General features: G+C 38.7%; 1 protein-coding gene across 1 annotated transcript; it reads left to right on the top strand.

Annotated features, from left to right (window-relative positions):
- Positions 1-7736: 7736 nt before the first annotated feature.
- IP6K2 (inositol hexakisphosphate kinase 2) lies at positions 7737-26769 on the top strand. Its single transcript, XM_063291724.1, has 6 exons — positions 7737-7824; positions 19925-20222; positions 22329-22551; positions 23186-23361; positions 24561-24736; positions 25970-26769. The coding sequence occupies exons 2-6, from the start codon at positions 20021-20023 to the stop codon at positions 26465-26467; spliced, it is 1275 nt and encodes a 424-aa protein (XP_063147794.1). The 5' UTR covers positions 7737-7824; positions 19925-20020; the 3' UTR covers positions 26468-26769.
- Positions 26770-27040: the final 271 nt, after the last annotated feature.

Raw genomic sequence — 27040 nt, 5'->3', positions numbered from 1 at the left:
GTTAAGAAAAAGGGAATTAATTATATAAATAACACAATCTGGAATAAAAAGGTGGTGGCTATGAACAGTGCTAGATTAGGCCTATTTGATTTATTGCTGGTCCCACATGGACAGAGTGCAGCCCACCCTCCCTCTCTCCCCCAACTTTGGACTGGAGCATGTGCTGGGTGGGGAGAGAAGGTGGCAGGGCTCCGTACTGAGTTTCAAGTCCTTTTCACGTCAGACAAGCACCTGAAGAGAGTTACAGTTAGTCTCATTCTTTCTTATCAATATCTGACAGAGCTGCAACCATGCTGTTCCTTCACAAGTGTTTTTTGAAGGAAGGAAGGAAGGGAGGGAGGGAGGGAGGGAGGGAAGGGAAGGGAAGGGAAGATGGAAATATGAGAGAGAGAGAAAATTGGTGAATGACACCATCTGGACATACTCTCCTCCACAATTACACAAAGGAAACATGAAGACTGTATATTAAAAGCAGCGCTTTGAAGTACCCTATAATACAGGGCCAATATAAGCGAGAGGTGAAGTTAGCTTCCCTGATTGGTCACTGCCCATGTCAAAATCTGCCCTTTAAAAAAAGATGTAAAGACTAGTGTGAAGGGATTGAAAGGTGTGGAGACTGCATTTCTCTTCCAGTCTTTCAGGGGTCGGAGGAAAGGACATTATGCACTTTAAGAAAAGACAGAAACCTGCAGGAAAAATAGAGATTGACAATATTATATGGCTGCCCCCACAAGCGTACTGGAGGAGTAAAAAAGTCAAAATGGCAGCTGCAGGATTGAAGTCCTTCCCCCCCACTTTTTTTTAATGTCTCATAGTGTGGTTATGACCATATTTCCTGTACTTTTTTTGACCCCCTTCCTGTTGAAGTCTCTGACTACCTCCAAATATTTGATGTTGTGAAGCCTAATGATATATTAACACCTGCTACTGTTAACAAGGAAGGCTGAGAGAAGGAAGATAGATGCTTTTGAACTGTGGTGTTGGAGGAAAATTCTGAGAGTGCCTTGGACTGCCAGAAGATCAAACCAGTCCATCCTCCAGGAAATCAAGCCAGACTGCTCACTTGAGGGAATGGTATTAAAGGCAAAACTGAAATACTTTGGCCACATAATGAGAAGACAGGACACCCTGGAGAAGATGCTGATGCTAGGGAGAGTGGAGGGCAAAAGGAAGAGGGGCCGACCAAGGGCAAGGTGGATGGATGATATTCTAGAGGTGACGGACTCGTCCCTGGGCGAGCTGGGGGTGTTGATGACTGACAGGAAGCTCTGGTGTGGGCTGGTCCATGAAGTCACGAAGAGTTGGAAGCGACTGAACAAATAAACAACAACAAACTATTAACATGAGAAATGTAAAAATAAAAATGTAAAGGAATGATGACCTTTAAATTCATCAGCATCTGCCTGTGTCAAAATGAACACCTTCCTTAAATGAATAAGGACCTTAAGTAGAAAGGATTGGCAGATGATCTTGAATAATCCATATGAAAGTCCAGGGTTATGAAAAATTAATTACCATTGCAGTGAATTAAATTGCAAGGATGTTTTAATTATACAAGAATTAAGAACATTATTAGTATATAATCACTCTGGCTCATATATTAATATAGCCACTGAGTGAGCTCCGTTTTTAAAATCCATCTTTTAGCCACTCAGTCACAGCTGAGTTTGACAAGGTTTTTAAAAAAGGGTTACAAGTAACTGAAAAAGATCAGGGAGCAGGGAACGTATTGGCTGACTGTATACTGAGGTAATATTGTTGATTCTGGCTTAGCATGCTGTATGGCTGCACCTAGTGTAGCCTGCAAACCATGGTTTATAGCAGTGTCCATAAAAACCATGACAACATCAAAACGATGAAACGCATGGTCATGATGACATTGAGCAAATGATGCAATCACATACAAAATTTTGTGATGACACCATCATGATGTCATGATGCACGTTCCCCCCGCTCCTGCTGTCAACCTCTGCAGATGCCCATGAACTCAGCCATGGATACAAGGATTCTGTCTGTTAACAGAAAAGGCTGTAATTCAGCAGACGTTCCATCTGGAGGCAATTTTTGTCATTTCTCACATGGTTCTAAGGGGTAAAATTAGGAATACTTGGTAAAAATTAGCTTCCTATTCCTTTTCTCCAGTGTGAACAAAGTTCTATTCATGGGAATGCTAGATTTAAGTGCACTGGAGGGAAGGTTCAATAGTCTTGCAGGAATTGGGGATATGCTAAGAGAGAAAACTGAAGGCCACGTGGCCAGGCAAAAGATATTCCTGCTTCTCAGGTTTTCTGTTCAGGAGGCTTCCAGACAAGGCTTTTATTTTGCAGTCATGCAGTTTTCACCGGAATCCTCCAGGATTTATTTCAAAGCCAATCACCATTTTCTCTCTGCCTTTTTTTTCTTACTGGCAAAAAAAAAAAAAAGGCTGGTAAAAAGAAATGAATGCTTGAAGTAATACAGCAAACCTTTTAATTAGTAATGGTAGGAACTTTCCATCCTGAGGTATGCTCAACTTACTAGCACCTCTCTCAGTAATAAGGGACAGTTTATAGATGGATAGCGTTGTATATGACTCTTGCAGGAAAAGCAGGAATAACACTGTGGCAGCTTACAGAAAGGCTTCAGCTCCTAGCCTGGGGTTGGTGGTCCCTCCCTTCTGTCTGCCTCTCCCACTCTCAGTGCCACTAGCATCTTCCTGAAAACAGAAGGGTATATTGTAACCTGAGGCTTCAGATTTCAGCCTTGGGTCCGGCCTCCGAACTCCTCCAAAGAATTGGTCATTTTAAAGGAAAGGACATTTATTACCTACTGTACTTAGAAAATAATTTCATTTAAATTATTAACTTATTTGATCCCTTTCATCCCAAGTAAGACACTTGTCTTCCATATTGGCCAAAATAGCTGACAGTGACTTTGGGGCACCATTTTCACCCTCCCCCCTTTTTTTTTACAGAGTTGAGGGCAACCAGTCAATTAACCAGCTAATTCTTCTTACCCCCCATCCTGCTTTGTGGTTTGGGGCAGCCTGGTTGAGATAACCTGCTTCTTGAGGTTGGTAAAATCCAAATATTCACAACATCTCCACCCCACAGAACATGAAGGATGCACCAGGAAGTGCTCCATTATGATGTATCCACGTGCCCCCAGGTCAGTAGCTCCTCTGCCAGAGTTTTGCACCTTCTGCTGGAAAAAGTTGTGGTATTTGGTCACCATGAGGTGCATTGATTCACATTGGGCCAATTGCCAGGTATGACTTATCCTGCGCAGAATCAGCTGGGGCCTCTGACTGGTTCTGTGGATGTGCTTTGCGACTGCCTTCTTCCCCTCATGCCTGAGCCACTATCTCCTCTGCTTATTCAGGGTTTGCCTGTGTAAAGATCAGAATGAGGAGTCACTTCCCCAACTTTAAAAAAAAAAGTTCAGATCAACTGGTCAACTGCATGATGGCACCACACAAGCACACATCTTCCTCATTTTATTTCATTTCATCTCATCAGTACCAGTAGCTCATACACTAAAACAGCTGTTCTGTGGCCTGGTAAAATGTGAATTCCCCCTCATGAAGTTAATATCATATATAATATATATTAATAAATATATAATATATCCTGTTGTTCCAATGACCAGGTCTCAAAACTAGCTGCATCAGGCTGAATCACAATGAACTGTGGGGCCAGAGGTGATACTTGGGTGTGCTTTGTGAACACATGTGCTACATGTGCTTTGTTCCTTCCTTCTGAAGTGTGGTAGTGTTGCTATGCAGGGCTTTGTACCTGAAAACAATTCATGGGGAGGTTTGGAGCTGCTATGGCTCCCATAGGCTCTCATGGGAACTGGAGGCCAATTATAGGAAAGTGTGGGCAAACTGGAGTCCAGAAAAGCCCATTAAACCACTCTGCCACTGCAGAACTCTCAGAAGTAGGAGCTCTTACAGTAGCATTAATTTGTTTGTGGGACGTGTAGTTGCCTCTTTGATCTCCCATGAAGGCAGCTGAGCTTGCTTTCTCTGTTGCCTCATTGTCCCCTTAGGTTTGCCTTGCTAATTGTCCTTGCTGTTCCATTGCTGCTCTATTTCTGTGTCCCCTTGGTCATCCCAGAGTCCAGCATTTTTACAATAGTTAATGCAGCTAAGATCCCAGCAAAATCTCATGGTGGGTGGGGGGCGACATGGAGGAGGGAGAAAAGTACTACTGTGTTTAAAATCTGGGTTCTATGCACTGGCTCCTAGCTAGACATGGTGCAAACGGTGGCATTCTCCCTATGCACCTCCTGCCAGCCCAGGATCCTGCAGACTCATGGAAGGGGGCAACACCAGGTCCTTTCCTTCTCCCAAGCCAGGGTTCTCCTCCACCATGCCAGTGTCCCTCGCTGCAATCTTTTTGGGGTGGTGGTGGCACATGATGGGCCAGGACTGGTATATCCCCTTATGCACTGCACAGTTCTCTGTGAGACAGAAGTGCTTGCCTGGGTTTTCAAGCATGACAGGTTGGAGACACTTTGCTGATTACATCTGGGTAATGTGGGGTGAGAATTGCCACAAGAGTGCAGCTTTGTATCCCTCTGTTCCTTCCAGCTCAAGACTTGGCTTGCAAAGTTTTGGTGATTAAATGGTCTGATTTTATAGAAATAATTTTACTAAGGTTTAACTAATGATAAGAGATTGTATTTGTAAATGCATTTATATCTGTATTGGAGAAGATCAGAAGTCACTTCCTTTTTCTTCTTTCTAACTTTGCACTTTTATGGTTTTTCTTTTTTCTTTAGTTCTGTACTCTGTCTTTTCTATATTCTATATTTTGTATTTTAATTATACTTTGAAAAATAATAGTTCTTTAAAAAAAGACTTGGCTTGCCAGAAGGCAATCTTACTTCTAAGATCTAATATGAAAAATGATCAACACTTTCATAATCCATGTTTTAAACATTCACTATATTTCCAAATGCCTTATGTCAGCTGCGGTCCCCAACACACTTACTTGTATGACTCATTGATTCCAGTGAGATGTGCTCAACTAGTGACTGCATTTTAGACATGCAACAGTACTGTCTAACTTGTGAATTAGAGGAATTTATCAGAGGATGTAGACATAAACAGGGCAGGCTCCATGCTTTGTACTGAAATCTAGAGTATCTGAATACCTAAGAGCCAAGTATATAGTTCTGCCCCAAGTGCCTCAGTTTGATTATTCTGCACAACAGTTCAAGAAGTCCATAATGGAATCTGTCTCATAAGTCCTTTAAAGAGCCCCAATCTCATGGAAACATCACTTTCTGAAAAGAATCTCTTTATAAGAATTTCTGCTTCTTCCTATAGCATCATCAGTTCATCATCTGTCCTTTTTTCAGTGTCTCCTCAGCCCCATGTCTGCCTGGAACTGAGAGCTTTATGTAGTTCATCTTCAGTGCACTGGAGCATAGTGAGGCTGTCTAGTGGGAATAACTTGTTTTTGGATTCTTGACTGCTTCTGTAATTTCTCCTCCTCCTAGTTCCTCGTCAGTTTCACATACTGTACATGGACCACAACATTTGGAGTTGTTTCAGTTCTGTCATGATGTTCATATTAGTCCCCTAAAAAGTATTTGAAAACAACAAAGGACGATTTGTACATATGATAATACAACATGCACGTTTTCCCAGTTTATTGCACATGACCACAAACTGAAACAATAAAATGAGGTTCAGTATCATGTGGTCATGCACTACACTTGGCTGTTTGCCTCTGTTGATGACTCTGTCCTGGCAGTGCATGGCTGGGCTTCTGTTGGCTCTTATGAAGCATCACTCTGTGCTGGTAGAGCAGCCAAAAGTGCATTTTGGGTGGTGGTGGAATCCAGAGAAGAAGTGGTCATATGATATGATATCAAACCAGACATGACTGAGGACCAATGACAGGTGTAGAACATTCTCTCTCCCCCCTCCTCCATAAACTTGCTGGCTGCTGAACAGCCCACTTTTCCTTCCTGTGGCTCAACATCTTCTGGGTGCCTTGCAAAGGGAAAGGCAGTGGTGAGGAGGCATGGCCCTTTAAGGCATGGTCATGAAGAGAACCGCCTCCTGTGCTCACCTTGCCATGGGGTGAAGTGTATGAGTATGGACCTGCCTGCTCAGCCTGTCCAGCTTCAGAAGCTTCACAGCCCTTTGCCTCTGCACATCCTTGCCATCCTGACTTTGTGGAGGGACAACTTGGGCACATGCCAGTGGATAGTTGTGCTGTGCAGCATAACACAAACATTTATCTCCTTGCACAGAAACCACCCCTGGGGAATTTGAATTTGAATAGGAGGTGAAGGAAGACTCATGCAGCCTGTGGCATGCAGCAGGAGGAGGGTATCATGCCATGAGGATCAGTGCTGGGTGCAGGTGTCAATACCCATAGCCTGGTAGTCCTTCCAGCATGGCCGGTCACAGTCACCCACAACTTGCTTATGGTTGGGGACCATGGGGGCTGGTGGGCAAGGGGCAGTTGCCGTAGTGTTTGCAAAGGAGCCTGTTGAAGTCCCCCTTGAGCTACTTTAACTTCGTATGGATTTGCAAGCTGATACGGCCATAGCACTCCGTACCCAGGCAACAAACCTGTGGACTGAAGAAGAGGGAAAGCATCTGTTGGCCGGCATGGTTTTGAAGCTGCACCATGACCTCAACTTCACTGGGTTACCAGCACACTGCAATGGGGAAGCCTTGTTCTGTATGGAATTCAGAACACTGAGGGGCCTTGGGAACTAACAAGAATATAGCACTGCCTAGCAAGAATCACCATTACAACCTGCAGTTATGGTCCCACCGGAAAGCCATATTGGAAACTGTCTGTGCATCTGCAGAGGAAGTTCTGTACAAAAGGACAATGTTTGGCAGCAGTGTGCAATCACTGTTGCCAAGCAACAAGCAAGTTTGCACTATTGCAATTGACAGTGTGACTTACCTAAAGTCATGAGATTGACTATATGATAAGGAGGGAAAAATTCTAAAACCGTTCGTCATGCCAGTTGGTGGTGGCTTTACCTGTGCTTGAGGGGAATGGAAATATAACAGCCAATCAGGTGCTCTGGCACAGGGTGGCAATCTGAATAAGAGCACTGCACACAGTTTTTATGAGTGCACGGTCAAGGGACAACATGCAGGTGAGTAGAAATCAGGCACCTTCTCCATCTGGCACCTAAGTAGGAGGCTGACTGGGATGCACCACGGTGTGTGGTTTTGGCGTAGAAAGTTCTTTCCGTATTAACTGCTTTAATGAATTCTGGGCTCTAACGGATATAGAATAATTGTGCTTTATTGCTTCTATTACCCACATCAAACTTGCTTCGAATCCAGGCTCTGCCGCATGAAAACAAAGATGGACATTGCCTAAGGCAGAGGATGGCAGATGTTGGCAATCAAAAGGAGGGCCAGCACTTGCAACAGCTGAAGGGCTCCAAGCAAGCCTAGCCCACAGTGGCTTCCATGGGGCTTTCATTCATTTACAAAGAAACCTCCCGCTTTCCCCTCCGCTTGTGGCTGCCACCAGCAGCTCCGCCACTCTTTCGCGTCCCTTCCCGCCCCACCTCTCCTGGTCAACCCTGTCCTCATCTCTCCTCTTCTGCCCTTCCCTTCCTCATCATCACGCGGCGCACGATGTCTGGCCCCCCGCCTCGGCTCCCCTAGCAACAGAGTCCGGCTACCTCACCTCCAATCAGCAGAGGCTGACTCCCCCTGAGCCAATGGGGACGGGCGGGGCGGGGCTTACCCTCTATCCGCGGGGGAAGGGCTGTCCGCTCCGCACCGCCATTTTGGCCTGTGAGGAACAAAAGAGTTCAGGTGGCTGTTGGTTTGGAGCTGGTTGGAAGGTAATTAGGAGGCTTTATTTGTTTTCCTCTCTCGGCGCGCTCGGCAAGGTGGCAGATCCGGAAGAGCCTCATCGCCTTTTAATCCCTGCAATGGGCACCAAAGTCTCCCTTCCGTGTATCTTAAAATAGCTGGCAGCGGTTTGGGCACCATTTTCACCCTCTTTCTTTTACGTGACTGAGGGAACGCAGTCGAAACTGGCTTATTCTTTTTACCCACATCCTACTTCATGGCTTGCGGGCAGCCAGTTTGAGATAACCCGCTTTTGATTTCAAGGTTGGTGAAATCCCGGTGTTCCAGACGTACAAATGTTGCTCCTTCTCAAGCAAAGTTTAAAGTGGGAGTGGGGTGGGGGTTGCAATAAGGAAGCAAATCGCCTGTGCCCCGGCTGCCAGAATGCACTTGGGATCTGTATGGACTTTGTCGCCGGCTTCTTTCGAATGACCAGCCGGTAGCAATTGGCTTTGCAACTCCAGCTCATGCGGTGCCATTGGAGTGTGATGCAGCGTGCCTCGAAGGCATTTAGCAAACAGAGCGGGAGGGGGGATGGTCAAAGTAATGGCAAGCAAAGGAAGCATCCTCCTTTCCTAGTTTGAAAGTTAGCCTTTGGGTATAGAAGATCCAGCCAGGATGATAAAATCTGTGCTCAGGACCAGTATGTCAGAAAATGATGGGTTAATTAGAACTTGTGTGTGCATCATGAGTTTCAAAGCTTCTGTTGTAATGGGAAATAGATGACTCATTGTTAACTGGGGAATTTTAAAAGATATTTCAGATGTATATATTGCCATTTTCTCTTCATATATTCACTTCCTCTACTGTGTTTACATTTTGCATTAACCAATTTTGGAACACCTTGAATGCATTTTGTGCAACCCTATTCCCTATTCTGTGTTGATTGCTCCTAAAATAGAAAAGGACTTGAAATGCACTTCTTTGCACTTAAATAAAAACAGAGATACCTGCTTTTTGTATTGGATTGTTATACTCTAATGACATTAATGATGTTATGTATTTCCACTCTGATCTTTTAAAACTGAGTTTGCTTTTATAGGTCATTCTGAACTATATACTGTGATGCATAACATAATTAATATAGCAAAATATAAATAATATGAATCCCCTTCATGTTTTAAGGATCAGCCCAATAAAGTTTGAACTATATTTAAAATTTGCTGTAGAAGACACCCAGCCAGAGGAGATCTATTCCATAGAATAGCAGTTGTGCCTGTTTCTACATGCTTTTTTGCTTTCATAGCTTGGTACACTGACTAAATGCTGGATTCTTTACATTCATTTAATAACAATAGGTATGTGCTCCTTTTTTTCAGAACAAATATCTCGAAGCAATATATAGTGATAGTAAATAAAAATGCAGATACAGCAAAATGAACAATAATAAAAAGGTATGCAGGAAATAATAAAGGAAAACCACAGCCATATTGTAAGATATAAAAACCTTCATATAAAAAAAGACTTCTCATTAATAAAAAGAATGTTTGCTCTCGCTAAACTATAGGGTTCACCAACCACCATTACATTACAGAATAATTGAGAGTTGGGTGGCAAACAAGTTTTAATTTATTATTGTTATTGTTGTTATTACTAGTACTACATTGATTTTGTCAGCTCAGTATTGTGTGATTCCTCACTGTGGCAATCAGTAATGCAAATACAACTACCACAAATAGTTGAGATGTTGGAACCTAGATTCAGGATCACCCTTGGGCACAGAAATTCACTTTGTGACTACAGGCAAGTCATTATCTCTCAACTAATATATGTCAAATATCCTGCCTTGCAAGGAGGTCACTGATGAAAATCTGGAAGAGGGAATATGTATGCTACATAGAGCTCCTGGAGGAAAGACAGGATATAAATCTAACTAACAAATAAAAAGCACATGGACTTAATTACATTTGTCTTGTTAGATTGAATAAATAAAAGTACTATACAGGAATTGCAGCTCATTCAGGGAATCAAAGATGTGATCAGTTTAGAAACATGACAACCTATCTTTCATGTCTTAGCCTAGTATTGGTTGTGTTCACATGACATAAAAGTAAAAACTCTCTTGATATGAACTCAACTCCTTAGGCACAATTTACTGTATGTCTTTTTCTTGGCAACAATATAGAAATGGTTTTCCATTGTCTTTTCCTGAGCTGTCTTTTTTCTTTCCTTTTAATTTCTTTCCTTTTAATAGGATTTTATAGTGGTCTTGCATCCAAGTATTAATGAGGACTGGCCCTGTTGCGATTTTTTATGGTTCACGTGAACCATAAACTAAAAACATTGACTGGGATTGCACTGTATCTTAGGCTAAAATATGATAAATGGGGAAGTTCAAAACTTTCCATGTAGTTTAGTAGAGAAGCTAATTACCCTTTTACTAGAAGTGGTCAAATAGAGACTGCACAACCATCTGTTGGTTTAATCTGAACTGCTGCAAAGAGCAGGTGGTTGGACTTGATGAGGTAATGAACCTGTATTACTGTATTTATCAGTTTCAAAGAATTAATGGAACTGAAAAGTTAGCTACAAGAAATGGACCCCCCCTCCATAATGTTGTATGAATATGCTTTATTGATTTGTCCTTTCCAGTGTGCAGGGAAAAACATACATGAATATCTTACCCTAGCCATTTTAGATACGGTTGTAAGCTATTGCAGCTGATACATTCTTAGAGCAGGAGTCACAGAAATAACTGGTATTGATATCAGATGTGTAGAGGTTTTGCACAAACCAGGTAATAACAGCTGCAGTATCAGGCATTTGAATTGTGAACAATCTCAGTGGCTCTAATGTTCAAATCTGAGAAATACAGAAAGTAATAAGAATATATTTGGATATGCAATGTTACCTTTGTACCAAATAATTCTGATTTTTAGCTTATATCCACAGATGATGCAAACCTGCCCATGTAGACCTGTCAAAATCATTGGGGGCAAGAAATATACAATAACCCTTTTCCAAGGAGAAATTTTATTTTCTGCATTATTCATCATGTTGTTTTATGGGAACGAGTGCAATTCACCATTATATCACAACACAGCTTTTCATATATGAACATACTGGCTTGGGATTATGGGAGCTGCAATTCAAAACATCTGGAAGGCACCAGGTTGCAGGACTTTGCTCTAGAATATACTTCTGGCATATGTGGGATGCAAGCTAAGCCTTTTGAGTTTTCCTGTTGAAGTGAATGGAGGGTGCTTTCTGGATCATGGCCAGCACTCATGTACCTACAGAGAAGGGAAGGCCCTGGGAAGATTGTGGAAGGGGACAAGCAGTTCTGTAGGATACCTTGTGCTGAGACATTGCCTGTTGGGAAGGGAAGGGGTTGATTAGGGGGTTATATTATGCTGAGAAAGGAGGAAAAGAAGTGTTGCCTATTTGAAATGACTCAGGCAGGGCTTCCAGAATTTCCTGGTTGGTTCTGAGTTTATTTTATTTATTAATTATTAATTAAATTTATATCACCGCCCATCTCCCCCAACGGGGGACTCTGGGTGGTTTACAATAAATAGCATTAAAACATAGCCAGATAAAAATTACACTGAAACAACATTTTTTCTGCTTCATACAAACCTCTATAAATTGGCATATTTGTGGTTCATACATACCGCACTACAAACCTGACAATCAGATTTTAGTCTAATGTGTTGGGCAAATCCAGTCCGTGTGTTCTGTTTATAGTGCAATATATTGTATAACATTGAGTCAATTGAATACAAGTGTTGTCAATTCTTTTCATGTATAAATACAGCCTTAAGAGCCGGTGACTAAAGTTTCTTACAGCTAGGCGAATTGTATTCCTGATTTCCCCAAATACTTGAAGTCTTTCCTATAGGTCATCTGTTCGAGTAATAAGTTGTAGATGGACTTTAAATGCAAACAGTTAATGATTGTGTAATGGGAAAATTGGGACTACTCTTACTGGCCAGCCCTTGCCATTTTCTTCTGTGCTTTGGAAGAATGCTTATAAAAGGAGCCTATTTTCAACTGGTTCTACTCTAGAAGTTTTCTGCAAAACAGTGATTCTTATTTTTAGTGGGTCTTGGTAAGGTGCTAACAGAAGTAGGACAAATGGGCATCACCTCCAGAGTCCCCCAAGCAGGATTTTCATGTGGTCCTTTGAAGTTAGATATGAATTTAAGCTGCCTCCATGCCGGACTAGGGATCATATGAAGGTGCAATAATGAGAATATGTCCTCTAAAATAGGGCATCTTCATATTGTGAATAGCAGGACATGAAGATGAGCCCTTAGACTCTGCTAGATGCTGTAATTGTATCAAGGACTATAAGAAAAGGAATAAGTGGTTGACTCCACATTTTTGAAAATATGTGTTATGTAGGTGTTTCACATTTTTAACTGAAGTTCAGATTCTTTGGTAGATGAAGACCATTGGCAGAAGGTAACTAAAATGTAAGTTGGGATAGCTTTAGTTAGTAATATCAGTATCTTCACTTTACTAATCCAAGTTATCTAATTACCTTAATGTTGATCTCACAAATTTATATGCTGAAATTTAAATTGCTGAAAATGGCCCATATTCAAGCTCTACATGTTGTGCTTTTGTTAGATTAGGATTTTGTACACTTGCTTAATATAGGGTTAATACTGTAATCTTTGACAGAACTCATTACTTATTTGGAATAGTTGAAACCAATCTTATTTTCTTCCCTTTACTGTAATTCAAAAGACTAACATTAATACAGTGTTGGCCACCCTTGCATGTAGCAGCAGCTGAATGGTATGCTGGTGGATGCATGGATTTGCAAATATAAAAAAAAAGGCTTGTGGTTGATGAGGTGTTACTATCTTAAGAAGGACAAAAGCCTGCACACAATGGCATTATTGTTGCCTCAACTTAATACATATCTAGGATAATATTGTATATATAGCATTGTTTGCATACCTACAAGTAGAATATATTAACTGGATCTGTTTTGCTGTAGTTTAGTATCACATGAGAGCCAGTTTTGTGTAGTGGTTAGAGCACTGGGCTAGAAACCGGGAGACTGTGAGTTCTAATCCCACTTTAGGCGCAAAGCCAGCTGAGTGACCTTGTCCCAGTCACTCTCTCTCTCAGCCCTAGGAAGAAGGCAATGGCAAACCACTTGCGAAAAATCTTGCCAAGAGAACTGCAGGGACCTGTCCAGGCAGTCTCCAAGAAACGAGCACTACTGAACAGATTAAAAAAAAGTATCACATAATTTATTGCAGTCTTCCGGAGTAAATGTATACAGTAAATTATTTCAACACTCATAGAAGGAATTTAAAAATAGTCTCAATGAGTGATTTCTGGATGCTCAATGCAGAGTCTGTAGGCACCAGTTTAGTTGGTGCCTGCCAGGCTCCCTGCACCACCTGTTATTTTTATTAACATCCTTATAATGATAAAAAATGGAAAGGTACCGTGCTGCAAACAAAGCACCAACCTTAAGTATCATCTGTTTCTGGATTCTACATAGACCCAATAGGCATTCTTATATATTAAAAAGGTGGGTAGGCTGCAGCCCAGGAAAAAAGACAAAGAGAAATGTAGTTGCTAAGAGAGCATTCTGGGATAGGAAGTAACCTTGCCACCAGGTAAATGAACACTTGGCCATCCTTATCATGGCACTCATTTGCAAGCGTGCCCATGACATGCTCTCAGAAGTCCGAATGTGCTCACCAGTACAAAAAATTGAGGGGCTCAATATTTATTCAGGCAACACAGCAAAATTTGTTTTCTTTAAAAATAATTCTGTCCTTTAAAAATGTGCATCCAAACTTTAATTATGCTATTTGGTATTAAGTAAGTTTTCTTATACTGTAGAAAATCACCAAATTTTGCACATCCATTTTATCCTGCTTCTCTGTGTGGTGGCAGCACAGTTGACAGCCTTAGATTAAGTTGCACTGCAGCACCTTCCCCTTTCCATTTTGTGCCCCATTTTCCCTATTCATTTTTTTTAAAAAATATATCAGATATGTGTTAAATTAATGAGTTAGCAGATGTGAATTTTAAGTAGATTTTTATAATTGAAGTAAAAAAAACCCTTAAATCTGAATCTTGGTAATTCGGTGTAAAATGGGTTGTTTAAGTAGAATCAAACATTATTTCCTTTTTATAAATGTTTATAAACAAGCGCCCATCAGAAATTTGAATTACCATATATACTCACGGATATGCCGAGAATTTTAGGTGCCGAAATACATCCCCCAAAACAGGTTTGGCTTATCTGCAGATGGGCTTATCTGCAAGTATATGGTAATTCTTTCAAAAGTACCAGTATTTCCTGTATGTACTTGCATATAAGCCCATCTGTGGATAAACAGACCCTAACATTTTTAACCAAAATACCTTGAAAAATGTGGCTCAGCTTATCCATGGGTGGCACATTTTTCACGGTATTTTGGTTGAAAATTTGAGGGTCAGCTTATCCATGGATGGGTTTACCTGCAACTATATATGGTACATTCCATCTTCCCCATAAGATGCTTACACTAATATTTCCCTCCACTTTATCCACACAACAGCAAAATTGGGCTAAGAGAGAGTGTGATTGGCCCAAATAAGAAAATGGTCACAATTGTCTTGTAAATTATCCTAAAGGGTAGGAAAAGGGAAAATATGAAGTGAATGAAGAAATAATAAAGGAAAGAAATACGTTAGGACATTAGTGATTAAGAATGCAGAAGAAGTGAAAAAAGAATGAAACCACATAGGAATTAATGGAAGAGAGGGGCAATATACAAAAATAAATAAAAAAGTAATCATACTAATAAACATCTCTGGGATCCTGAACCGTTATCACCACTGCCATTTCTCAATGCATTTCTTGATTATTGCACTCTTGATTCCGATGGACTTGGGAACAACAACTTTTGACATAACTCCATTTTAATTCTTGTACGCTGCTCAAAGTCATAGTTGTGAGATGGGTGGCCATACAGTATACATTATTTAGATAAATAAATTTCCATGTCAGGGTGGCATAGAGATATATCTGAACCACATCTGAAGCTTTATTTTTAAAACAAAGCTGTTCCATTATGATAGAAAAGCAATCTTCATTTGCTCAAGAGTTTTACTTGCATTGAGAATAAATTACTGGATTGCACCAGGGCTTCTCAAGGCTTAATTTAAGGAATTGGTATGTCTTTGAGGGAATAAAGAAAATCATTAATAACAGTTCTATAAAAAGGAAGTAAAATAAGCTTTGGGAATTGAACTGGGTTTTTAAAATTAATATTTGATCTTTGTGTTGCCAAGTGAACCGAATTTGAAACTGGTGGTTTTGGGATACATTGGGCATTACATCAACATCCATTCATTGTTTAGACTTCTTTCTTCTCATGCTCTCCAAATCTGTCCCAGAAAGTCATCTAATTATTCAGAATATATGAGGTATGCGGGCATGCAGGAAAGTAAGTAGGATATGCTGTACATGATGGACACATCCCTTATGATTAATTTCCGCTGTAGGTTTTATTCTGTAATGTTTTTAGTAATGATCAAATGTACGTATTGTGAATGTGATCATATTTCAAGTTTAGAATAATTAAAAGTAGGAATGGAATAGATAATCTTATATTGTCATTAATAATGATACTATGAATCGTAAGAACTTTGCAATACCTGAAGCCTTTAAGAAAGTATTTATTTGCAACAAAGGTATACAGTAGTTTTAAAATTGTTTATGTTGGACAACATTTAATCTTGGCCTGGTCTGTGTTTGTTGCAAACTTCAACCAGCATTCATAGTACATCCTTTTTGTTAATTTCAGGTGTATAATAATCATGCTCCCATATCATTTATTTGATAAGGTTTGTAGAAAGATGTAGTGAATGTTCTTGATTAATCTATTATCCATTGCACATTTATATCATTTTCTTCCTGACTTGTTTGGATTTAGTTTTTTTTTAAATCAGTCGGGCTCATTTCTTCCTCTGCTGCTCACTTCTGGGAGTTTTGTTTTATTAACTTCTTGAAAAGTATTTATTCATATATAATATCCAATGCTGATAGACTTTTAGCCTCTTCAGCAGTAACACTGAATTAGGGTTTTCTAACCAGGAAGTGACAAATATGCTGAATCAACCAAGATCTAAATCTTGGGAGTTCTCTATAGCCAAAGCTTGTCTATTGTTCCCTGTGTGGTTAAGAATAGAAACAAAATGTTTTCTAGCAATTGGTCTTGTTATGGATAGCTACAGATGCTTCCTATGATTGAGACTTATGGCTTTTCCCTTTATTCACTTTAGCTATTCTAATTCTTGAGAGGTAGAGGAGAAATTTCATATAATAGAGGCAAACCCTGTCAAGTAGAAAAAATGGTGTATGACAGTGATAGAAAAGTTAATCAATCTAGATATCCCAGTTGCCTTAGAATTGTCCAGTCTTCACCATCCACTCCCTCAGTGGGAGCTGGGCCATTCTATAGTTTATGCAAGATTTTTAATTTCCTTTTGGGTAGAGAAGATGTTGCATAGGATGAGGTAGTAAAGTACTGTGAAGGCTCAGCTGACAGGAGGAAACTAAGTATTTAAGAAAGATATTCTATTTGTGAGGAGGTTTGTTCATATTTAAAATAACTTATTTGTATTCAAAAGATTTAGAGGACATTCCCCCTTTGAGATAAATCTGATGATAAAATAAAAAGTCTTGTTTGGAATAAAAAATACACTGTTGTCATCCAGAGCTTGAGATATATTTCCTTTTTCAATAGTTACTCTCCTTGTCTTGAACTCCTTTTCCTATTCTGCTATGAATACTTCTTTTCGTTGTTCTGAATTTATTAAAATCCTATTAAATCGAAGATACATGTTTGACTACTCTTAGCTCTAGTTTCCCTCAAATCAGGAGAAGATTACATGATCACTTAGTGTTTCTGTTCTTTCACTCATAGACAAAGGTTAGGATCAGGTCAAGCCGATCCTCTTGTACCTTCATTCTCTAAAAGAGAAAGAAAGAAAATATTCATGTATTTATAGGATTTACATGGCCCCAGAACTCAAAAAAGGCAACTCTGAGTGGCTTATAGCAATAAAAACAGAACATAAAAAAACCCATAAGAACAACCAAAAAAGCCACAACAACAGAACAATTGCAGTGCCCCATCATCACACCACACAGGATGAGCTCATCAATATCCTGACCCCAACACCCAAAGTAACGTTCAGGTTTTCAAAGTCTTCTTAAGGGCTAACAGGGTTGGGACTAGTCAAAGTAGTTAGGAAGATAAGTCAGGATTTTATTGGAGGATCATGCTTTGTCTTCCAGTTGTAAAGAAAAGTATGTTTCATGCTCTTTGGAAGATCTGCACTTTGCTTTTGGAAAGCATAGTCTATATATTTTCTCTGATTAAGCAGATGAGAGTAGATGTCATCAACAGTATTTATATTTGCTCTCCACTTATTTTATCCCAGATGTTCTTTGAATATTGCTACATTGATTCACTTGGATTCTTGAGCAGCACTGGCTAATTTAACATTAGTGCAACAGCTCTCTTTCTGTTGTTTCTGTATCTTTTGAACAAATTATATCCTTCATTTCCTGTATTCCAGTTCAGAAGAGTCATCCCAGCAAGCCTGTTTTATGCTCATTAAGTCATATTTGCCTTATGAATATTTTTCAGTCATCAAGGAGGTGCAGCATCTTCAAGGGCAATTTTAACATTGACTAGGTTATTACAAAATATTTTGTTACAAATGTACTGAGAAAAAATGGATAATTAAAGATAGAACTTTAATGATTATGTGTGTTTGGGGTGCAAGATCTGTTGAATCATGCCCTGGCTAACACAGAAGAGGTTTCAGGTTTGTAAATTCACAGATTTCAAAATTCCCTATGGTCTGTGTTTGGTATGCTGAAAGAAAACAAGTTATAATGAGCTCTCTCGGGATGATTGTGAGTTGGGAGTAGTATGCTTTTTTATCCATGTATGCTTTTCTCTGAAGAACATGAGATCTGGATATGTTTTTGGCGTTTTCACTGTGTGACATGTTTTTTTTTCCTCCCTCTCTGAATTACAGTGTTAGAGTAAAATTGTTTGAACGTATTTCATATTAAATATAAATCAAATTTTAAACAGAACAGCATAGATCTTTGCTTATTTGGAAATAAGCCCCACTGGGGTTTTATGCCCCAGCTGAGTGGGCATAAATAAAGTCAAGTCTTCTTCACATTAAATTTAACTCCTAGAGACCTAATGGACAAGTCCCTGCTTTTTTCTTGGCAGCATTATAGAAATGGTTTGCCATTGCCTTCTTCCAGGATGTGTTTCGATTTACCAGGTTGCTCTTACATCTTAAAGAACATTGGGGGTTAAGTAATCTGCCTTGACAGAAAAATAATAATAAGAGTGCCATCTTCTGGATACCTGTGTGTTACAGAAATTAACTTGATGCAGTAACAATTGGGAACTTTGGGATCCAGTAACCTGCTAGGAGAATAAACATTAATTATGCTTACTGCTTATCTTTCAGATGAATGTTATGTTAGAGTAGGCATAACATTCTTCCATTCCATATATTTCAGTAAATTTAAATAACGTATTTTGCTTAGTAGAGTTTCTATTGATGGTATCATGATGATCTGCTAAGTTGACTTGCACAGATTCTGTTATGCAATATTGAAAGCCTCCCTTCCTCACCCTCCTGATACTTCTGTGAAAGTACCTATTGATAAACAAAATAATGAATGGCTTTTGTAATCTCTTGGCATTAGTTACAAGATAGTTGCAATTCTGGGTGGACTTATTTGGAAGTAAACATAACTTAATTCTGTGAGATTTGTTTTTGACTTAATATGCTCTGAACTGTTTTACATTGTGATCCTATGGTTAAGTATATCTAAAAATAGGCTTGTGACCTAGAACACTTTGTGGTCTCTTAGAATTAAGTGAATTATTATTCATGTAATGCTCTTTAGTACTCTACAATTAAGCACCAGGTTGTTTTTAGATATGGAAATTAGGGATAAAATCAGTAGCTTAAATTGTATAAAGCTCTTTATATTTACAGAAATTATCTTCTGTTTCTTCCAAGATAATATTTTGAATAATACAGTGGGTCTTTGAGTTTTTAAATGTACTATTTAAAATTTTAAATATTGTTTGTTTGCATAAAGAGAAAAACCTCTATACATAAATTCTTGCTAGGTTAAATTTAAAATTGTCCTTTACACTTTTTGGACATTTTTGTTAATGGTAAAAATATTTCTATGAAACTACGTGGCAGGTTTTGAGAAGTCATAAAAATGAGGAAATCAGTATTTCGGTTTTTTAATGTGATCGCTATGCATGATTTTCTCCCCGCCCAGTTTTTTCCCCAAGGATGCTTTCATAGAGCATCTTTGGAAAGGCTGAAGTTGTTTTTCAAATTACTTTTGAATTTAAAGTTGATAGTTTGACTCAAGAGGTTTTACCAAGAAAGATGCCTGTGCTGTATTTTTCCCTGATGCCCACTTTGAAAAGACCAAGGAATTAAAAGGAAACCATTATTGAAGCAATATTTGTGGTTCTCACAGAGTTGTTTTAGACTATAGCCAATAATTTTATTTTAAATAATATGTGAATGTCTATTTGCATGTATTACATGATAAAAGAAAGGGGAAAAAAATCAAATGGAAACTCTAGGCTATAACGCTGACCTGTACCGTATCAGTTTTTAGTTTGTTATTTGTATTGTGATATAGAGAAAAAAGTAAAAATGCGTAATACATCTCCTTTTGCCCTGTGGAACTTTGTGTGATAAGAAACTTGGCTGAAAGCAAATATGAACACTGAAAGGAGTGTGAGTAACATTTCTCCTCCCTTCTTTCTGCTGACATCCTCTTTGCTTTGCAAGAGACACACCTAGTAGTTCTGTGCTAATGCTCATTGGCTAATATTATATGGGGCGTGGTATGCAGACTTTTGCATGACCTCACTGCTGTTTGTCTCAGTCTCAGTGCTCAGATCTGGTTGGCTGTTTTCAGTTGCAGCTTTTGTACGGAGTTTCACTTCTGCTTCTTTTCCTGGACGCTGAGAAAGAATCTGTTAGCTTTGCTGTTTCAGACAAAATTGAATAAACACACAGGGATTTCTTTCTTCTTTTTTTTTTTAGAGATTTGCTAACCTGGAATAAATATTTTCTGGAGGAACAATTCTGTGTGAGTTGCCTTCATCACCGTCCCATTGGTCTGTCTAATGTCCTACAAGGATGAGTCCGGCATTTGGAGCTATGGAAGTGGAGCATTATTCCAAAGGCGTCCTCCTGGAGCCTTTTGTTCACCAAGTTGGAGGTCACTCCTGTGTCCTCCGGTTTAATGACAAGACCATCTGTAAGCCCCTTATTCAGAGAGAACACCAGTTCTATGAGACTCTTCCTGCTGAAATGCGTAAATTCACTCCTCAGTATGAAGGTATGTTGCCAACTTTAGAAGGGGGCTGGGTTTTTATTCACTTGGTAAAGTCAAATGTTCTTTTTGTCCTTAAAATCTCTTTTGCATAAGAGATTTTAGGGGGTTTCTTTTCATATATTTTGATGTTGTCTAAGCCAGGCTGTGGAGATGCAGGGTGGAGATGCTTGCCAGTGGGTCTTTGGGCTGACTAACAGCATTAGAGTAGAACAACACTGCTGATGATAGCCTATAGATCGCCCTTAGGCACAGGTAGGTAAGTATATTGATAACAGCTTGTACATGTTTTCAGTAATAATCTTTTTTTCTTTCTGATTTTTAAACCATGTATCTTTTTAAAAACTGGTATTAAATAAACTGGATAAGGCATGCTGTCTAATGGAAGCTTAACAAGGATTTTCAGATGATCTCTATTGTTTACATTATGGTCATGCTATATAAACCAGTTGTCATAGTAATGAAAGCTAAAAATTACTGTTAAACATAATCAGCTTGTTTTTACCCTTAAGGAAATGGAAAAAAAAAAACTGTGGCCAATAGGTAGGCAAAAGGTGAAGTACTGTTGACAAGGCTGTAAAAGATGATGGTATGTAGAAGTGGATATTCCAGTTCTTTTTACCATTGTATTAGTTGACCAAGACATTCAGTTTTTCATCCTGCACTGTTCCAGGAATTTGATTAACAATAACTTGAATTTGAAATTCTGAACTTTTGATATTGTATTCTATTTCTTCATTTAATAAAGAAACCATCTTTTTCCCAATTGTATATATTATTTGGAGGAAAGACTAAAATAAAATGCTTTTTAGCTGTATTTCTGTAATGGTGTGCATGCTTACTGAACATTTGAACGTTTCTCATTATGAACTCTCAATTAATGGACGTGTGCCTTATAATGTTGACTAAATGTAATAAATTGTACTAGCATATGTGGTTTTTCTCTTGAGATGTATGGGAGGGATTAAGTGCGGGAGGGGGAGCCTGATTTGGTCCGTTTCTGTTGTTTTTTCCAGGATAAAGCCAAAGGCCATTTTCTAGCTGGCTTCCCCCCTTTCCTGTAGTTCTTTCTCGTATGGGCAGCAGGACTGTCAGTCAGAGCTTCTGCACTCCCTACCCTTGCTCCTGTAGGCCCCACAGCTGCCTGCCCTGCTCAGAAGTGCCAGTCTCTCGCCACGAACTCTAGTGATGAGCGGCAAGAATATGCAAATTGATTGATTTCAGGATAAAGAGAGAGAACTGAGGAAAAAATATCCCATTCAGCCAGTTGTTACAACTTCTGCCGTAACTTTCCTATATGGCATGGGGCTGCATTCCTGTCAGAACTGTCCTCTCCAAACATAACACAGTGCTCTAGAGACTTTGAGATGAGGAGGCAAAAATGATTTCAAGGTTCACCATGTTTTGATGTATCTTGAGTTAAATTTGTTTTGTACTTCATTTTGTTATTTCATTTATGAGATGCTACGAAACTGAAACCAATAAAATATATTCCCCAGAGGGGGGAAAAATCATTGTAAATTAAACGTGGTGATTCTAAGTGGAAGCCTTTGAATTAGTTGTCTGTTGTAATGTGTGATGTTGTTCTTGTTTTGCTCTACTCTTGCAAGCTTTTCCTATTAAGAATATTCCCAAAAGCCTGTGTTTGGATGAATGCTTTTAGATTTGCTGTGCAGCAAAACTTAAAGCTTTTGGTGTTTCTCTGCAGGGCATATTCCCCTGCAAGATGTAAATATGTAATGTTTTACATCTCTCCTAGGTCAGATAAGCCAGGTTTTTTAAACATAATAAAATTTTTCAATAATTGAAAATGTCTCCTGTTATTATTTGATTCTTATTTTGCTCACAAGAAAGAGAAGAACCTCCTGTATCATTAATGTGTTGTCTTCATGATAAATTGTCTTCTCTGTGAGGTGTCACTTTGTCTAGATGTTTTGATATTTGTTAGGTTGACAGATGAGTTTTGGCCTGTGGCAAGATAAAAAACTAAGGATTTGGGGTAAGAGAAAAACCAAAGTTGCTATATTCTTAGTGTAAAATTATGTTGTGTTGTAATGTTTGTATTTCTCACTTCTCCTGTTCTTAATTGAGTATCTCATGTTTCCTCTTAAGGTGTGGTATCTGTAAGCTTTGAAGAGGATGAAGATGGAAACTTGTGTCTAATAGCCTATCCATTAAATGGAGATCATGATAACTTGGAAAATCTAGATAATTCTGACTGTGAACCCAAAAATAAATTGCTGCGGTGGAGTAATAAAAAGACTGTTTTGCTAGAAAATGAAAAGTTAACCAAGGAATGGGTCCGGCAGCATAGAAAAGAAGAAAAACTGAAAAGGTAATTGATAGACTGTTTTTTGCTTCCTCATATCTTTGCATATGTATACTCACAACTCCTTATAAAATGCAGCACATTCATGTGCGTTTAATTTGGAACATGATCTTACATTTTATTTCTAGGAATTTTGTGTAGGATCACAGCTACCTGTGTACTTATTTGGGAATAAGGCCCATTGAAACTAGTGGAATTTTACCTTGTAACGTTTGATTTATGCCATAAGATACACATTATAGTTTCTGAAGTGACAAAATGCTCTTTAACAATTTTTGCAGCACCAGATTACCATAAGGGGTTTAATTTTGAGAGTACTACTGTCATGTCAATTTGATGCTCAGAAAAGACTAAGAGCATATTCTCGCCTTGAAAGCTATAAAGCATATTTTATGGTGCAAACTTTCGTGACCCAACCCCCCTTGATAAGATGCAAGTGCTCTTGGGAAAAAAATGGTGAAACCTTGATTGAGAGAAAATTTGAGCAGATTGTTTAGATAATAGAAATGATTGTCATCACTCAGTTATAAGCATATTATGAAGTAAGGTGAAGGCTGGCAGCTTATTCAATTCACAATTCAATTTATATTAGAATTTGATCCTTGCATTTGACCAAATATTATTTGTTTTTATGTTTCAGTCATAAGTTAGAGGAAGAATTTGAATTGCTTAAGAAATCTGAAGTATTGTATTATAGTGTTGAGAAAAAGGGGATTGTCAGTTCACAGTTTAAGCATCATAATCCTTGGAGTATGAAGTGCCATCAGCAGCAGCTCCAGCAAATGAAGGAAAATGCAAAACATCGGAATCAATATAGTATCCTTTGTGTGTTTTATACTACATGAACAAAGACTGCAAAAAGCTTAAACGTTAAATTACTTAAAGCAGACATACGATTCAAATTCTGGAAGACTGGTGCATTCATTACTGCTGTGTTAAAGGACTATTTTCTGCTGTTGGGAATTCTGGCTGTTGTAATATTTCTTAGGAGGTATCTTCTAGCAGACCCTTGCAAGTCAGTCGCCTCTGCAGTATCCTGTGATTATCTTGTGTCTTCTATTGTTTGATGACAGGACTGATTGCCATATGGGTTTCTGCAATAAAGAAGGAGCTCTATCAGGTCAGAAGGCATTCCAAGATAGCCATCTGTATTTAGGCCAGTTCGTTTTAAAGTTGAGAATATGCTGTACTTCAAATCTAGGTTATGAACTGGCTGTTCCAGTGCCTTCAGAGGCACTGATTCTGCCTGTCATCCTAACAACTTCACGTCAGTTTTCTTTCTGGTTTTGTCAGTAAAAAGCAATTTGGCTTTTTATGAATAGTTGTATGGATACAAGTACATATTTCTTAAACGATGGAGTTGTTTGCTACTGTTCTTACTCCATTTTATATTTTCAGGAAAATATCTGCTCATTTCGCTCTTAAATGCAACTTAATATAAATTGATCACGACTTGATTTTGAGGGGGGATGTTGGTTGAAGTGCCTGTACATAATATTTTAGTAGAGAATCTGCAGGGATTCTCTACTAAAATATTATTCTTAGTTTCATCTAAGGTGATCCAGGATTCTGTGCTCTCTTATAACATTTGTCACCTCACCGGACTTTTTTTTCGTACAGTTTGGAAATCAAGACAGTAGGCTGTAAGTGGCTTAAGTGCAGCTAGTCAAGTTTAAAATGGTAGTTCAATAATGTCAGTATAAACTTACTCATCATTTACAATGAACATATAACTTCAGTTGAAGACAGATATTTCAGTTAAATCCACTGGATTAGTTCTACTGACCAGTTCCGCAGAGAGATGACCCCCCCATACAATCTGGTAGAGACGGTCCCCCAAACCTCCAGAACAGATTTGGAGGGAACAAGAACTGCCCGGAAAGGAGGAGAAAGTCCCATCAAACAAGTTAGATTTCACTCACTGATAATTCCTGTTATTGTTTACAAGATGTCTTTATTTTTATTTCAAGTGTAAAAGAGTTGCCATTTGTATTATTTTTTCCTTAACCAAATAGAATTCATTTTACTGGAAAACCTAACCTCACAATATGAGGTGCCTTGTGTGTTAGATCTCAAGATGGGAACCCGGCAGCACGGAGATGATGCATCTGAAGAAAAGAAGGCTAATCAAATCCGGAAATGCCAGCAGAGTACTTCAGCAGTTATAGGAGTTCGTGTGTGTGGTATGCAGGTGAGTTTTAAAAGGGAAGAACAATCCATATTTGGTGTAAACAAATCAACTATGTATGAAACCAGTATCTACTTCAATTTTACAGCAGTATGAAAACCCTTAGTTCAGTACCTGTTTTGTTTGAGGAACATGAGCTTCTGTTATAGCTGTCATGGAATAGTTGAATGAAAGGGGGTATGAATTAATATTTTTGGGCATTCTGTAAAAAAATCCTATCTTGAATCCTAAATGCACAGTAGTTCAGTTATATTCTTTTTTCTCGTTTTATAACCCTTCCTCTTCATACTTTTGTAGCTGATACTTTCTCCATCATCTTGCTCAAGAAAGCTCCAGAACATGGCCATATCACTGTAATCAGTTGGATGGGCCATTTAGAGCAATTTGCATTTTTTAAATTAAACTAAGAATTTCAAGGAAGATTTTGGAAGATTTTTGTGAAACAGTACGCTACTTTTCAATGTATAATTTGTGATTGTAGAGAGTTTGTTTTTTTCATTCACATATTTTTCTGCAGAGAGAGATGATGGAGACCTTTAGCCTTCTTAACTGAGCAGATGCAGGTTCCTTCAGCTAGCTGTGTTGCTGTTCAAAAAATATAGCTTGTCCATATTTTATAAAATTACAGTGGAGAGAGAGTATGATGCATGAGGGTCAAGACATGGGTTATGTTTTGGTCTGTGTGGGCTGGCTGGTCTAGTTTCACTGTAGTAAAATAGTAGAAACGGTTGCATTTTGGTCAGTTCTTTCAGACCGTAGATTTCTGCTGTGTATTATTTTAAGTGTGGTATAGGCCATCATGTTGTTATAATTTTAAATACTATTTTTCTCCTTCATGGATAGGCCACAGGGTATTCTAAGCAATAGTACTTAAGTGCCAGTAACTTTGCAAGCAGAGTTAACAAGCATAGGCATGATACTGCTATTTATGGGCTGAGTTATGGAGTGACATTATGCATGTTAGGACTTGATTTTCAAAACAGTGGCCAAACATATTTATAATCCTACTTAAATTATTTAGTTGTTTCTCTTATTTTTAAACAGTGTAAATCAGAAAAATTTACTTTGCAGGGGAAAAATGCATTGGAGAATTGGTAGCAGATAGGATAATCTCCACTTTCCTTCAGCTATGGCAGAGTAGCTGGCAAATAAACCAGTTAATATCTACAGTTTTGTTTCAGTGCTTCGGTTGCGTTTAGTGCTAACAGGTCCTTTTCTTGTTTTTTCTTCCTACAGGTTTATCAGCCAGGTTCTGGCCACTTAATGTTTATGAATAAATATCATGGGAGAAAACTTTCAGTCCAAGGATTTAAAGAAGCACTTTACCAGTTTTTTCATAATGGCAAATATCTGCGACGAGAACTCTTTGAACCTGTTCTAAAGAAACTGACTGAATTAAAATCAGTCTTAGAGAAGCAGGAATCCTACCGCTTTTACTCCAGCTCTTTGCTGATTATTTATGATGGGAAAGAATTACAAGATGTAGCGGTGGACTCGGACCCAGAAGACATTGAAGGTCTTTCAGAAGAATCATCAGATGAGTCAGCACGTGCATATGCCTACAAGGCTACAATTAGTTCCGTTGATGTTAGAATGATAGACTTTGCCCACACTACATGCCGGTATTATGGAGAAGATAGTGTGGTGCATGAGGGCCAAGATACGGGTTATGTTTTTGGACTTCAGAACTTAATAGTTATTATTAAAGAAATAAGGGACGAAAGTAGTGAATAAACATATAGAATGCAAAACTGTAGAAAGCACTGTAATGACTCTTTGTATTCCAGAAATACTGACCACTTTCTCGTGGTAGCAGCCTGTACAGTCTCTGTTGGGGTAGCCCCATCAGAGGCAGAGCTGTTCATGTTCAATGGGCATTTCCATTTAGTGGTGCTAGATTTAGCACTGACACATCTGGATATCTTTATTATTTATTTTAACTCTCGTAAACATTCCATATTTGATTATCCAGATACCTCTGTTATTCCTGTGTGTGTATGTATCAATAAAATGTTTTTGTTCATTGTAAATGATGATGTCCTCTTTCTAATCTGCCAGTCATTTATTCAAACGTCCTGGATGTTACTGTTACACTACACACTCTAACTTCAAATTGAGGTCCTCATGAAACAAACAATTATTTTCAAAACACAATGCTAACGTAGTCTTAATATTATAGTTGGTCACAACAAATATGGTAAGACAAATGGACACTTCTTTCCCACCTTCCCAGAGGAGTGTAATGAGGTGATATGTGGGATGTCTCACCTCCTTTTTAAAATGCCAGGAACTAGAGCTATGCTTCGT

Source organism: Candoia aspera, chromosome 2 (assembly GCF_035149785.1).
Source record: "Candoia aspera isolate rCanAsp1 chromosome 2, rCanAsp1.hap2, whole genome shotgun sequence".
NCBI lineage: Eukaryota > Metazoa > Chordata > Lepidosauria > Squamata > Boidae > Candoia > Candoia aspera.
This window is presented reverse-complemented; position numbering and strand designations above follow the sequence as displayed.

Bases quoted from the DNA above. Each gene is read 5' to 3' on its own strand.
- IP6K2 (XM_063291724.1), top strand. From the start codon at position 20,021: ATGAGTCCGGCATTTGGAGCTATGGAAGTGGAGCATTATTCCAAAGGC. The intron at 20,223-22,328 runs GTATGTTGCCAA...TTTCCTCTTAAG, and splicing joins ATTCACTCCTCAGTATGAAG to GTGTGGTATCTGTAAGCTTT. The intron at 23,362-24,560 runs GTATCCTTTGTG...TTAACCAAATAG, and splicing joins AAAACATCGGAATCAATATA to AATTCATTTTACTGGAAAAC.